Source organism: Dipodomys spectabilis, unplaced genomic scaffold (genome assembly GCF_019054845.1).
Source record: "Dipodomys spectabilis isolate Male_0828 unplaced genomic scaffold, ASM1905484v1 ptg000263l, whole genome shotgun sequence".
Taxonomy (NCBI): Eukaryota; Metazoa; Chordata; class Mammalia; order Rodentia; family Heteromyidae; genus Dipodomys; species Dipodomys spectabilis.
In genome coordinates this window covers 1924698-1939971 of record NW_024870940.1, presented here as the reverse complement: position 1 = coordinate 1939971, position 15274 = coordinate 1924698, and the positions used below count along the sequence as shown (strand labels likewise).

Here is a 15274-nt window from a genome sequence, read left to right as displayed (position 1 = left end):
AACCTAACTTAAAAACAGGCAGTCTGGCCAGGCAATCTTTCTTTCTTTCTTTCTTTCTTTTTTCTTTCTTTCTTTCTTCCTTTTTCAAACAATTTTGGGGCTTGAACTCTGGGCCTGGGCGCTGTCCCTCAGCTCTTCAGCTCAAGGCAAGTGCTCTACCACTTGAGCCACAGCACCACTTCCACTTTTCTGGTGGTTCATAAGAGTCTCACAGATGTTCCTGCCCGGGCTGGCTTTGAACCATGATCCTCAGAGCTCAGCCTCCTGAGTAGCTAGGATTACAGGCATGAGCCACCAGCACCTAGCCAAGCCTGTAATCTTAACTACGGCATCAGTGCCTTTAATCCATAAAATGAGGCACTGTGATTTGTAAGTCACTTACAGTCCAGACATGAGGCGGTTCTTGGATTCTGTCTTGAGCACTGCTTCTGATAACAAGTTATACTGATGACAATGAGCATGGTCTGGCTTAGCTGTCAGAGGGAAATGACCACTGCGTGGCAGGAGACTAGGTAGCTTGCATCCGCTTCCTACTAGGGAAAAAGAAACAGAACGCTGATGTCATGGAGACCAGCAGCCAGACCTTTGGGCTCTTGTTAATGCAGGTGCTCTGCCATTGTATACTTTTTGGTGTAGTTGTCCAAAGGAATCACCATTTAACAAAGCCGTGTATGAATACACTATATTTGATCAATGTCACCCGTTTCAAGATTCTCAGCTATCCCTCTCCAGGGTCCTTTGTGAAAGAAGCCGTGGTCTGTGATTCTGTGGAATCTCTGGTTCTCCTAATAACCCTACGGGACTCTTGTTATGGTCTACATCATTTCCTGTAGTCCTTAGAAGGCTATACTAAGTTTTCAGTTTTAAACTATTTCTGTATCTTCAACACAGACATTGGGTTTTGATCCTAACAAAGAGTCCTCTCCAGCTCCTGACGGCAGCATTTGTCTGGCCAACACTTCTTAGCACGGTGGCCCCTGAAACGATCTTCCGACTGAGTTCTCGTGGCCCCATAGTCACACTTTTGCTTTTATCCTTGTATCTTTACACACACATGTACACACACAGAGGCGAGGCCTTCCCATACTCTCGGAAACTCCTTCAGGGCTTGCTTTCCAATGTCTGGATCAATTCCTCAGTTACTCTCTCAGCTGGGCAGCTGTTCATTGTTTTCCACAGTGGAACACCAAGTTCTCCTTTCTCTCCCACAGTGAGCATACCTGGTCAGCGGACTCCCTGTCTGCTGAGCTCTCTTCCACAGTGAGCGTAACTGATCAGCGGACTCCCTGTCTGCTGAGCTCTCTCCCACAGTGAGCGTAACTGATCAGCGGACTCCCTGTCTGGTGGGCTCTCTTCCGCAGTGAGCGTAACTGATCAGCGGACTCCCTGTCTGCTGAGCTCTCTCCCGCAGTGAGCGTAACTGATCAGCGGACTCCCTGTCTGGTGGGCTCTCTTCTGCAGTGAGCGTAACTGATCAGCGGACTCCCTGTCTGCTGAGCTCTCTTCCACAGTGAGCATACCTGATCAGCGGACTCCCTGTCTGCTGGGCTCTCTTCTGCAGTGAGCGTAACTGATCAGCGGACTCCCTGTCTGCTGAGCTCTCTTCTGCAGTGAGCGTAACTGATCAGCGGACTCCCTGTCTGCTGAGCTCTCTTCTGCAGTGAGCGTAACTGATCAGCAGACTCCCTGTCTGCTGGGCTCTCTTCTGCAGTGAGCGTACCTGATCAGCGGACTCCCTGTCTGCTGGGCTCTCTGTGCGGCGCTCCCTCTCCCTGGGAGCTGCCCGGCCCAGTGCTGATGTAGCTTCCTCGCAGGGGAAGCTCCCTGCTTCTCCACACACATTGCTCCTTTGCACACACAGTCATTGTTTGTCACAGATACCAATCAAAGGGCCATTTTGCCCATTGTGTTCACCAATAGAAGCATCCCCAGAGTTCTTCAGTGCTCGGCCCTTGACTTGTCTCCCAGTGAAATGAAAAGGACAACTGGCAATGCATAGGACTGGAATGTAGGAGCCTTGACAAGAATTCTCTAGAGGTTTCAGAGCCCAGGGAGGGGAAGGTGTGGGCCCCACAGCAGATTCCATGGCAGGAGGAGAAGCAGCAAGAGAGACCACGGGATAGAGCTACTTACCACCTGCTCTGGGAGACCCCTGGCCTCAGCGCAGGGCTACACGCGGCTGGTCCTCAGGTCGTTCAAGTGTTATTGGTGTTACCCAGAGAATCATTTGTTCCATCAAAAAAGAAGCCAGGCGCCGGTGGCTCACGCCTGTCATCCTAGCTACATAGGAAACTGAGGTCTGAGGATCGTGGTTCAAAGCCAGCCTGGGCAGGAAAGTCCATGAGACTCTTATGGCCAATAAACCACCAGAAAACTGAAGTGGCACTGTGGCTCAAGTGGTAGAGCGCTAGCCTTGAGCTGAAGAGCTGAGGGACAGCGCTCAGGCCCCGAGTTCAAGCCCCATCACTTACAAAATGAAAGAGAGAGAGAGAGAGAGAACTTCATCAATGAACTCGGTCTCTTCACTGGGGTATACTCACTCTTGTTCTTTGTGCTAAGATTCCCTAGGAACAGGTAGTTGTCAGTTTCTCTCTCTCTCTCTCTCTCTCTCTCTCTGTCTTTCTCTTCCTGTCACTCATCAGTACTGTGGTTTGAACTCAAGGCCTCATGTGTGCTTGGCAGTCTTTTTTTTTTTTTTGGCCTTAGTTATTTTTCAGATATAGTCTTGGGTTTTTTCCTGAGCTCTTAGACTGTGATCCTCTTATCTATGCTATCTTGGTGGGCAGGAGGGATTATAGACACACACTGCCATGTTTGGCTTGTTTGATTGAGATGGAGTCTCCCTAATGTCCACTTGGACTGGCTCCATGCCTTGGCCTTCTTAATCTCCATCTCTTACGTGGCCGGAATGACAGGAAAGTGACACCTCATTCCTCATGACCCAAGAAATAAAGATAAGCCAGACCAGGCATAGCCCAATCCAGGCTACGGCTACAGTGGCCTCTTCTTGTTTAGAAAGGTAGAGACGCTTACATGTGGCCATTATCAAGTTCAGGAAGTCAAGGGGGCAGGGCTGACCAGCCTGCCACAGTCGAGTTTGGTCAGCAAGGGGAAAGTGCATTTCCCAGCCTCAGGGAATGTAAGCCATGGACGAGGCACAGTGATCAAAGCACAGGGCTTTGGGGACCGAGGGAGGGAGGGCAAGGTGAGCGCAGGCGGGCATGGAGACCAGACGGAGAGGTGCTCGGCTGTGCGCAGACGGCCCCGCAATGCCCAAGGCCACTTTCCGGAGAGAGGCTCCTCCTCCTAGTACAGATGGTGTCCATAAGGCCGCCTGAGTACCGAGTTCTGTAATAACAGCTCTGTGAAAGGAACAAAAACCCCCCAATGACCAACAGAGCTGATGGCTCAAAACCGGTCCTGGAAGGCTTCATTTCCTTGTCTCAAGCAGAGACATGAGAATTCCTAGAAATGGTTGAAAACAATCAGATTTTTGTTTCTTTAGTGAGTTCTTATATATCATCCACACTCTGTTTGGGTGGCAGGCATTAATGTTTTATCATCTTAATGTCCAGAAAGTTATTCCTTGTTAAATTTGACTACTTAAGTCTTACTAAGAATCTCTACCTATGACCAAAGGATAACTTTATATTTACATTATATATACTTTTTACATACATATGTATCCTTAGCTCCATTACCCTTTATCTTTTAAAATATATACATTTAGTCTGGGCACCAGTGGCTCATTCCTGTAATCCCAGCTACTCAGGAGATTGAGATCCCCTGGCATGAGACTCTTATCTCTAATTAACCACCAGAAAGAAAAAGATAGAAGTAGAGCCGTGGCTCAAGTGGCAGAGAGCTAGCTTTGAACACCAAAGTTCAGGAATCACACTCAGGACTTGAATTCAAGCCCCAGGACTGACCAAAATATATATGTATATAGAGATTTGTATATATATATATATATATATATATATATATATATATATATACAGAGAGAGAGAGAGAATAATCCCTTCATTTGACAGGGTACTTTTAAAAGATAATTCAAAATTGCCAATAACTTTAACAGAATCTTCAATGATTCTGACCACATTTTTCACAATTAGTTTACATCAAATATATGGACATTTTCATCCCATAATTCCTAGGATAGAATACTATCTTAAAATTTTAATTTAAAGCCAGGTGCCAGTGGCTCACGCCTGTAATCCTAGCTACTCAGGAGGCTGACATCTGAGGATCACGGTTCAAAGCCAGCCCGGGCAGGAAAGACTGTGAGACTCTTATCTCCAATAAGGCATTCGAAAACGGGAAGTGGTGCTGTGGCTCAAGCGGTAGAGTGCTCACCTTGAGCTGAGGAGTGCAGGGACAACACCCAGGCCCAGAGTTCAAGCCCCATGACCGACCAAAAACAAAAAAAATTAATTTAAGAACTGGGAATGAGGCTTAGTTGTAGAGTGCTTGCCTAGCATGCATGAAGCCCTGGGTTCAATTCCCCAGTACCACATAAATAGAAAAAGCCAAAAGTGGTGCTTTGGCTCAAGCTAGAGTGCCAGCCTTGAGCAAAAGAAGCTCAGGTACAGTACCCAGGCCCCGAATCCAAGCCCTAGGGCTAGCAAAAAAAAAAAAATTTTTTTTAATTTAAACATTTCTGTGGTTTTCATTGCTTTTATATTTGTTATACCCAAAGCATATGTTGTGCCTTGTTAATTAGGTATATGTCTCCGAGCTATTGCTCTAATTTTGAACATTTAGATTTTTTTCATAAAGTTTCATAACTATTTTTGCAACTTTTCTGAGAAAGTAGAATAACCAACACGGTATGTTATGCCTTGTGCACGAATCGACAGATTGCTTAGAAAAGAGCGAATGTACACTGTCCATACTTCTTGCTTTATATGAACGTTCAGTGTCGTGGGTCTTTCCTTCTCCTGGGTGTCAGCCGCTAGCCGATGTGTTGGTGTGAGGATTAAATGAATTAATCAATCAACTTTGCCCTTTCATTAAATCCCCTCCTCACACGGATGCGCCCCACCCCACTCTCATACTTAAGTCACTGTTTTAACTCTTACCCCTAAATCAAGCAAAAGTACTTCTTAAAAAGTCTTTGTTTTCACCAGGCACCGGTGGCTCATGCCTGTCATCCTAGCTACTCAGGAGGCTGAGATCTGAGGATCGCGGTTCAAAGCCAGCCTGGGGAAGAAAGTCCATGAGATTCATCTCCAATTAACCACCAGAAAACTGGAAGTAGCGTTGTGGCTCAAGTGGTAGAGTGCTACTCTTGAGCTGAAGAGCCGAAGGACAGTGCTCAGGACCAGAGTTCAAGACCCACGACTGACCAAAAAACAAGTCTTTGTTCCCACCACTTTAGGGATGTGGATATTGTACTGTCAGTTATCCGAGCTATACTAACAAGAGACCTCAATGTGGAAGCCAGCCGCCAGCCCTCCATGGAGGTTGTGGCTGAGAAAAAGACGGATGAAGCAGCTGTCACTCTGGGCCAGTGTCACCGGCTGGTTTCGGGGTTGTCACCTCCTCCTGGACTTCCTTTCTCCATCCTCACATAGAACAGCACAGCTTCAAGTGATTCATTCCCCGCCCTTCCACACGCTCTCCAACCCCACTGCACAGTGCTCTGTTCTTTGCACCTCAATTATTAATACTATTCAGTATTTCCCTTTGTCCCTCTCACCCCAAAGCTACAGAGGAATCAGAGGAACCTGTCCCCGCCCCAGGAAGCTATTTGTATTTCCAGATGTGTTACCACCTACTGGTGAATGATGTTTATTGTATTTCTCATCTTCTCCTTCCTATAATTCCCAGAAGTCTGTTCAGCTCCTCGCTAGCTATCTGTGGATGTGTGTGGTGATGTCAACAAGTCCACAGCTAATCTCTCTGTGCTCTTAACTCTCTTTGTCCTGAGTGAGGCGCCTGGTTTCAGACACTCCTTCCCACTCTCCATCACCAGGCCTGCACGCTGCATCTCCTTAGGACCTGGGATGGATGCTTTCCCCACATCAGTCATCTCCCCGGACTCACCGCAGATCTTCTCCTACACCCTTGTCGGCTCTCTGCCTCTAGCACGTACAGCGCATTCCAACTCTCTTATTAGGCTGGACATTGGAAAGCTTACAATGTGGTCATACCGCTCTCTGGAGCATCTGTCAAGCTCCTCTTGTTTAGCAGTCCCAGGTCTTCAGCAAAGTATCTGTTTGCTTTGACAACTTCCTGCCACTTCCTACCTGAGGAGATGCAAACCTACTTCTGAGATTTCACCTTTCTCTTTCCATATTGGGCTGAACTTCTTCCCATTCACTTAGCTACTCTGATTTTCGTGTTCTTTACTTTTCCATCAACTGTGTCCTCTACTTAGAAATCTCTAACTCTGTCTCTCAACTGAATAAATCCCCTTGCAAAACCCTTTTCAGATTTCCCCAGAAACTGTGTTTTCATTCTCTTCAATTTATCTGCTGCAGATATTGCCTAGGCTCCGGCCACATCACCACATACGTAGTACTTTATTGTTTTTATTTGTTTAGACATTTGCCTCCCCTCATATTTCATTTATATTTGCAAATCTGCCATGATTCTTAGTACCTAAAACAAGAGTAGTCACTCCAAAACAATGTCAAATAAAAGGAGACAGCGTTTGAATGCTTTTCTATGAGGATTTATTAAAGCCTCAACTACGAGCATGAATTGTGATTGTGACGATGCCGCACATCTTAAGTCACACTTCGTAGAACCACATGTGCCAGTTCTTGTCACCTATTTTTGCTGCAATAAAATATTTAGCCTTGCCTTAGCTCGCCCCTGCTCAGCCATTTCTCCAAAACACCTTTCACTTGGTTGACTTGGCCTAGGGAGCGAGCAGACAAGCCGAGCTTGGGCTTTAGCACAAGCAACATCAGTCCGTGCGTAAACAGCAGACGTCTTTCTTTTTGGAGCAGAAATAACCTACTTGGGTTTGTGTAGGATCACAATATTCTTGACAGTAACCTTTCCTTTTCTCACAGCTGATAGTTTTGAAATCTTCAAAATCTGTGTAAAGAAATGTCCAACATTAGAATCATGCAGATTATCTCAGGAATCAGCGGTCAGTTTAGCTTTAAAGGGGGTGGTAGAGAGGCAGCAAATACAAAACGGTTTCAGTTGTTCATAATTTGATATTCTAAACTGTAGAAGCAAGTTCCACTTAGTCTTGATATTTCCAAGTCTTCTCAATTCCCTCACTAGCCAACGTGAAGGGTAATCCTGTCTCATAACACCCTGTCAGACTGTATTAGCTCTGTTCATATTAGCAGTGCAACAATTGCATATTCTTTTTTCTCCTTGTGAGATGAGAATCCATCTAATAAACTACTAGGAACTGAGGAGAAGTTTCTGGGGATGGAAGCAGGGACAGAACGAGGCAGAGCTGGCTCTCCACGCTCAGGTGTCACGGCCCTCATTCTAGCCACTGGAGGTATGGATATCAGAAGACTGCGGTTCTAGGACAGCTTGAGCGAAAAGATTTTCTCCAAGCAATGATGACCCTAGACGTCCATCCACACCATAGGATTCATTCAGTGCTGGTGATACTTCATGCGCTGTAGTGTCAGACTTACCCTTGAAATAGAGACCGAGTAGTGGCAAGTAACGTTTTACTTGTTTGTGCACCAAGTTCGTCCTGTTGGTTCCTTGCCCTGGTCCCTCTGGGTCGCGCAAGGCCTCCTGGTGGTCACCAGGCTGAGCGCTGGGTGACCCTGTTGAGTTAGAAGCACAGAGAAGAGCTCTCTCCTCAGTAGAGTGGAAGGGTAGGCAAGTACAATCACAAGATGACGCAGAAATGGAACAAGGGAGCCACGTCACGTGGTAACCCGGTGAGGGAAGTGGGAGAGAGAGACGGAAGGGTGACACTGGTTGAGGTGTCTTGCACACCTAAGTTGACACATTGGACTAAAGCTCCTTTGTACAACGCTGTGAGGATGATTTGTTTTAAGAGCTCTCTGTTCAGACGACCCGTGTGAATGAGGGTGGGCAACCGGATGTGGTGCGTGGCAAGGTGTCCACGTGCATGTGTGTGTATGTGGAGTGGAGGTGAGCCGTGTGTGTGCAGGAAACAGTGGGGCACAGAACGACGTCCAAGTCAAATGGCATGTTTGCCCCGGTCATTGCCAGCGAGCTGGGACATGATGTCTTCCTCCAGAAGAGGAAGTCTCCAGCCTGTCATCCTAGCTACTCAGGAGGCTGAGATCTGAGCAACACGGTTCAGAGCCAGCCTGGGCAGGAAAGTCCATGAGACTCTTATCTCCAATAAACCACCTGGAAACCGGAAGTGGCACTGTGGCTCAAGTGGTAGAGCTGTAGCCTTGAGCTGAAGAGCTGAGGGACAGCGCCCAAGCCCAGAGTTCAAGCCCCACAACTGACAAAAATAGGAAGGAAGGAAGGAAGGAAGGAAGGAAGGAAGGAAGGAAGGAAGGAAGGAAGGAAGGAAGGAAGGAAAGAAAATTGAGTTAAAAGAGAGAACTTCTTCCTTGAGAAGCTAACAGCATCAGCACATTCAGAGTGTCCAAGAACCCACCTCAGGGGTTCCTGGCTAAATTCAGCCATGTAAGAAGATGGCTCTTAGCGACCACTGAGGAGAGGGGCTGGCCTGCAGGCCCCACACCCCTCTTTTTTACCTGGGAACAGCAGGGCCATCAGCAGAAGGCTGGCAAAGGGCGGGTGGAGCTCCTGCTTCATGTCTGCGGAGGCCCGGTGTGTGGGCGGCGGCAGCCCTGTCTTTTATAGAGCCGGGCCTGCTGAGTGGGCTGGGAACACAGGAACCACTGCACTCCAGGAAAAGCTCACTCACAAAGGGCATTATTGTCCCACTGCTCACAGATCCAGCGCTTGACTTACATTGCTTGAGAAAAACATCTCTGCCCTTGAAGATATTTCTAAATGAAATCCCATGCCTTGAACACCTATTACAACCTTCCTTCTCCCTGAGACTCTTGGCCTGTGTCTTTACTCCTCCCTTCTCCAGCGCCTCGTGTTGACCCTCTGGGTTTTTGCTTTTTTTGCTTTCTAATGTGAGTCTTCTTTAGTTTTTTTCTCCCCCATTTATTTGATCCCCAAACACATCTCCTATTAAGATCACTGGGTCCAGTCCAGCTCTCCTGAAAAGCATCCTGCCATTGGGTTTACAAGTTCTGGAAGCAGGGCTGGGAAGGTGGCTCAGTGGTAGAGAGTTTGCCTTGCATGCATGAAGCCCTGGGTTCGATTCCTCAGCACCACATAAGCAAAAACAAAAAGCCAGAAGTGGAGCTGTAGCTCCAGTGGTAGAGCACTAGCCTTGAGCTGAAGAGCTGAGAGGCAGTGCCCAGGCCCAGAGTTCAGGCCCCATGACCAGACCCAAAAAAAAAACAAGTTCTGGAAGCAAAATACTCTTTTTATTTTCCTTTTATCCTTCATTTTCAGAGCAGGTGTGAGTCTTTGATTCGCTGCCTGATCTCAGACCTGCACAATCCAGGAAGTGCGTTTCAGATGAAAAGTAGCCGAGGCAGAGGTTCCAGAGTTCACAATCACCTCACATCTGACATGACACCAGTGGCCTGTGGAAGAGAGGTGAAGATGGTGCCAATTCGTGTGTCACACGTGTATGTACATTGTCACCTTCACACACAAAAACGTGTCTTGGATTATTTGTGCCAATGGAAAACACTTGTATTCTACCTGGAGAAAGGTCAGACCTGGCTGCAGAAAGAGGCAGCCGGACCACACAGGTGTGGGCATTTGGAGACATAACAAAAACATGCAGAATTTGGGCCTCAGAAACACCTGTGCACACACGCAGTGGGGCCTCAGAAACAGCTGTGCCGGGCGCCGGTGGCTCACGCCTGTAATCCTCCCAACTCAGGAGGCTGAGATCTGAGGATCACGGTTCAAAGCCAGCTGGAAACTGGAAACTCCGTGAGACTCTTATCTCCAATTAACCACCTGAAAACTGGAAGTGGCGCTGTGGCTCAAGTGGTAAAGCACTAGCCTTGAGCTGAAGAACTGAGGGACAGCGCCCAGGCCCAGAGTTCAAGCCCCACGACCGACAAAAAAAAGAAAAGAGCACCTGTGCACACACACAGTGGGCCTCAGAAACACCTGTGCGCGCACGTACACACACACACACACACACACACACACACACACACACACACACGGTGGTCCACACAACGTCAGGGCAACCACTCTGCCTTCTGGGTCCCTGAATATCATTCAGTAGGAAGCAGTGTGGAGACATACGCCGCGGATAGCGGCTTTTTAACGCACCAGGAACTCTTCCACCAGCAAAACTGTGTAGCAACCCATGTGCTGAAACCCACATCCATCCCAAAGGGGACCATGGCAGACCATGCTGCCTGTTCTATGACTAGAACATTCCAGTCATTGGTTTCAGTTTTCTTCTTTTATTCCATAAATCTCACTCTCCTTTTAAAAGCTGCCTCGTAGTTCAATCTTGAGTCATTTGAATCCAGTGGGCGGCTAAAGTGACAGGATACCAGTACAAAAAGAATGTGCTGTGGTGTATACCCTTGGACCTAATAGAAAAATGTGTATGTACGATGTTTTCAACACTGGCTAATCCTGTTTCTTATCTCCAAAATGGCATCTCATTGACTTCTGTAAAACAACAGTGGCAGAAGAGGAACTCAAGTGCAACACAATTTGAGTCTGGAAGTTTCTGGCAAGTAAATTTGGACTACTTCATTGCATACCCAATGGCTCAAAAAAAATTATCCTGGACAAGACTCCCAATCTCCCATGTGGATTTCCTTATATTTAAATAGGAGAATGCAATAGTCTAACAAAACCACAGGGCTGTGGGGGCCTCATCCACACAGGACACACGCTCCTCCAGGAAAAAAGAACCTGGCATATGAGAAAAAGAGGTGCAAATAGTAGTGCCTTTTTTGAAAAAGGAAACCAGACAGAATCATATGACGTGGGAGAAGAAATCTGCTTCTGGATAGCCGTCAAAGAATTAGCTCAGAGAACGCAACAGAGATCAGGAGGTTTTTGCTGGCAAGAATACTAATAGCTGTTTTATTTTCCATGCCAGAGATCAAAGAACAAGTTGCATCTTCAAAGTCTCTTTGATCTAGAATGATCTTAGCCATGCAAGGAGAACTCTTAATATGGTGTAAGAGGGGACACTAAAGCTTCTGACACAGAAGCTCCGCAGTAATCACCTTTTTTGGTTGTTGAAATAAAAAAATATGAGATGTCTTCTCTCTAGGAGAGCATTGTAACAGGTGTCTGAGTAAAGGGATGTTTATAGGCCTTCTACCATGAGTAAATTTAATCTCAGAATTATGGGTAGGAGGCAATCCATGAGAAATGTTCCATTGGCCCAATTAAAGAAATGAAATCAAAATAATTAATTTAAACAGGTGTGATACATAAAAGTCTTTGATATCTGTATCCATCTATTTATCTCTCTTCCTATCACTTATATTTCTATTATCTATCATCCATCTCATTTATTATACTACTATAGCTGTCTACCTACTTACCCTTATTTTTATTTTGCCGTTCATGGGTTTGAACTCAAGGCCTGGGTGCTGTCCCTGAGCTTCTTTTGCTCTACCACTTGAGCCACAGCTCCACTCCCAGCCTTTTCTGAGTAGTTTATTGGAGATAAGAATCTCACAGACTTTTCTGGCTATGGCTGGCTTCCAACTGTGATCCTCAGATCTCAGCCTCCAGAGTAGCTAGGATTACAGGCGTGAGCCATTGTCACCTGGCTCTATTTATACATTTTTTCTTTTATTCCTTTCATTCCTTCCTCCTGAGTTTCCTTCTTCCTTCCTCTTTCCCTCTCTCCTCTTTATCCTTATTTTCTACCTTCCCTTCTTTCTTCGTTCCCTCCCGTCTTCTCTCCTTCAACTATTTCTCCTCCTCCTTCTTCTTATCTACCTGCCTGTCATCTGTCTGTAGCTCTTTTTCATCTCAGGAATTTGGTTGGGGTCAACTGGCTGAGATGAAGCTACCCATCGATGAAAAATCTTTGCTATTCCCCTCTTAAGAAAAATGGAATATATCTTTATGAAAATTACCTTCCCACAAAAATTTTTTGACAAGGGCTGGGAAGGTGGCTCAGTGGTAGAGCACTTGCCTTGCATGCTTGAGGCCCTAGGTTCGATTCCTGAGCACCACATAAGAAAAAAGCCGGAAGTGGTGCTGTGGCTCAAGTGGTAGAGCGCTAGCCTTGAGCTGAAGAGCTGAGGGACAGCACTCAGGCCCTGAGTTCAGGCCCCACGACCGGACCAAAAAAAAAAAAATTTTTTTTTACAATAAAATAAACCAAGAAGCTCTTGACACAGGCCAGAACAAGTCATTTATTTTTACTTAAGTAGACATTCAGCAGCAGATGCCAGAGTGGAAAGAAGCTAAGTCATCAACCCTCTGGGCAGCCGAGTCTCCAGTGCCCGCCACTGGTTCACTCATAGTCGCTCCGCCCACAGGGCTCGATGGTCACACAGCACTTCAGAGCCTTCTGGCAGAGACCAGCGAGTTCTTCATTTTTGTAGCAAGAATTCCCGCATCTTCCTTTAAGTTTGAGGCATTTCTCATCAAAAAATGCATTCTTGGCTGCAGAGGGAAGGAAGGATTTGTTCAGGTTAGCCAGGATCTGCTCATTGCCAAGCGTGTTTAGTTACCTGGCAGGTGACAGCACTTCCAGGGAGACTTCCTGAAAGCTGCCCCAGCCCTTCCCCAGCCGGTGGATGCGGGGGGGGGGGGGGGGGAGGTAAAGGGGGGGTTGGGGGGGATGTCTTCTGTGTGGTACTTCTGTCTTTTGGTCATGCAAGTAAAAGACCAAAATGAATTGCTTTCTCTTTGAACATTTATTAGGCTCTCTGGAAATAGCTGCCAATACCCTTTCATCCAAATCTACTGGGATATTTGCCAATGTGTTTCTGTAAACAGCTCTAGAGTAAGGAACTTCCTTGAGATTCAAGTAGAGCAAGATCTGAAGCTAGGGAAAGTAATCAAGTCTAACGTTAAGAGGACAAATGTATCTGTATATATGTATGTGTATATACATATATGTATATGTGTATGTGTTTATATATATATATATATATATATATATATAAAGAGAGAGAGAGAAAGAGAATGAGAGAGAGAGAGAGGAAAATGATTACTGGAGTAGATCCTGAAGAGGCTGCTTGTAAAGGCTGGGGCTGATTTCTCCTCCACTTTTCATCAAAAAAAATGGACTATAGAAGACAGACTTTACAGTAGAAGGGGGGGGGCAGCATGTTGGTACTGACTCCCTAAGACTTTTCACTTATTTGAAACAGAATTCCAGTTCTGGCTTTAGCATTTTATCAGCAGCAATTGTAAGAGCGGTCTGCTTTAGGCTAAGGCTAGCATCTAATGTCAACAGGTGAAACACCTAATTCAGGTAGTTCAATGTTCTATGCATTATCTGGCATTGGTGTATCTAGCTTAGGAAGCATCTGGGCCATACCAACCCACTGAGCCCATACCACAGACTTCCAAAGGACCATTACGGACATCCATACTGAGATTCTGTGCATGAGTACATGTGTGCATATGTCACATAAATAGGTCAGCTTCATTTTTATATACTGGATAACTATGTTATATAATCTTAGGTTGAATAAGTTATGAGTATGAATGATCTCTTTAAAAAAAGAAAGAAAAGAAAGGAAGGAAGGAAGAAAGGAAGGAAGGAAGGAAGGAAAAGAAAGGAAAGGAAAGAAAGGAAAGGAAAGGAAAGGAAAGACCTCTGGTTACTCTCATGAAGCCAGCAGAGTCCATTTGTCATTGATTCTGAAGGTCTACGTCCCCATGTTCTAACATAGAATCTCTTCACATAGAAACATAAAACAGACCAGGGATACGAGTAGCTCATGTGAAAATCCTGAGCAATGTACATAGGTTGAAACAACTCTCACATTCAGAACAAATTTGGATACACTGGATCCTGAGAAGCCCTTCCTCCTGCTCCCTGGAACCCGACCTGGACCGCGACCTGCACCTTTATGTCGAGAAGGAACAGATGGACCCCTGGGCGTTTCCCGGAAGCTGAGTCCTACCACGGGAAGATGCCCACGGTGCTTCCCTGCACCACGGCAGCGCTGGCTCCAGTCTTGGCTCCCTGAGCCTGGCCTGTAGGACTCTGAGAAGATGCCCAGCCACCGAGTCTCAGCGTCTGTGTCTACAGAATGTTTATAAAATGCACCTGCCACACACTTTATTTTTCCTCTGAGAATCATTACATTTGAAATAGGGCAGAGATTTCCTTCAAGGCTCTGCCTCTGGACAGCAAATGCATTTCGTTACATGAAGTTTTTACTACACTATTCAGATTTATCAGATATGATTGACAAGTGACAATCTACATTACGCCATTTCTCCAAACTCCAGGAGGGCCATGAATCCTCCAGATCCCTTTGTCCCCCCCCCCCGCCCGTCTCTCTCGCTCCCTTTCTCTCCCTATTACATACACATGGAATACCATAACCATAGATTTTTCCCGTTTTCCCCTTGATTTTAACCTTAGGGATCTTTGAGCTTTTTCCTTGATTTTGATTTTTGGCCCGTTTTTGTTGTGCTGTGTTAGTAAGGAGAGCTGAAAGGCTCCTCCACTGCACTCTCCAGTTCCTTCAAGCCTGTGACAAGCTTGCCTAGAGTCCAATGGGAAGCACTGAGGACCACTGGGAGATTGACCAGGACGCGGCCTTCTGCAGCAAGCTCTTCCCTGCAGGACAACCAGACCAGGCAGCCTTTGATTCTAGACTTGATCCAGTCCAGTGCCAGCAGGGGTGAGCCTTCTGCACCACTCCGCTGAGCACCTTCCCATGAAGACACTCATTACGCGTTTTATTTACCTGGGGCCAGGAGGAAGAGAACAGCTAAGAGGAAAAGGAAAGTCTTCATGACCTGGAGACTCACGGGATGTCAGCACAATGCCCTGGGGAAAGGTCAGCGACACCCACATTTATACATTTCCCCGGACAAATGATTTTTTTTTAAGTGAATGATATCTTGATCAGTGAGGCTTGTCAGAGATGAGCGTGCTTCCAAACTCTGCTACGTAAAACTCAGAATGCTCCGTGGGTGCCAGCCAATGACTAACTTCTCTGACTCAGTATAAATGTACTCAGTGAGGAAAAGATAAAGACATAAACATCTAGCTCAAATAGCTTTGACTCACAGCACCGTTTATGTGTGTAGCAAGTAAATGACACAGCACTGCATGCTTCTGATAAGTCTG

At 46.3% G+C, this 15274-nt stretch overlaps 1 protein-coding gene across 1 annotated transcript; it reads right to left on the bottom strand.

The window, feature by feature from the left end:
* Positions 1-12466: 12466 nt before the first annotated feature.
* Positions 12467-14940, bottom strand: LOC122125279 (beta-defensin 106A-like). The gene is made up of 2 exons (XM_042699877.1): positions 14889-14940; positions 12467-12618 (listed from the first exon to the last, which is right to left on the bottom strand). The coding sequence occupies exons 1-2, from the start codon at positions 14935-14937 to the stop codon at positions 12467-12469; spliced, it is 201 nt and encodes a 66-aa protein (XP_042555811.1). The 5' UTR covers positions 14938-14940.
* Positions 14941-15274: the final 334 nt, after the last annotated feature.

Coding starts and splice junctions, on each gene's coding strand:
- LOC122125279 (XM_042699877.1), bottom strand. CDS start 14,937: ATGAAGACTTTCCTTTTCCTCTTAGCTGTTCTCTTCCTCCTGGCCCCA. Junction 12,619..14,888: donor TCTCTTCCTCCTGGCCCCAG/GTAAATAAAACG, acceptor TTCCCTCTGCAG/CCAAGAATGCATTTTTTGAT.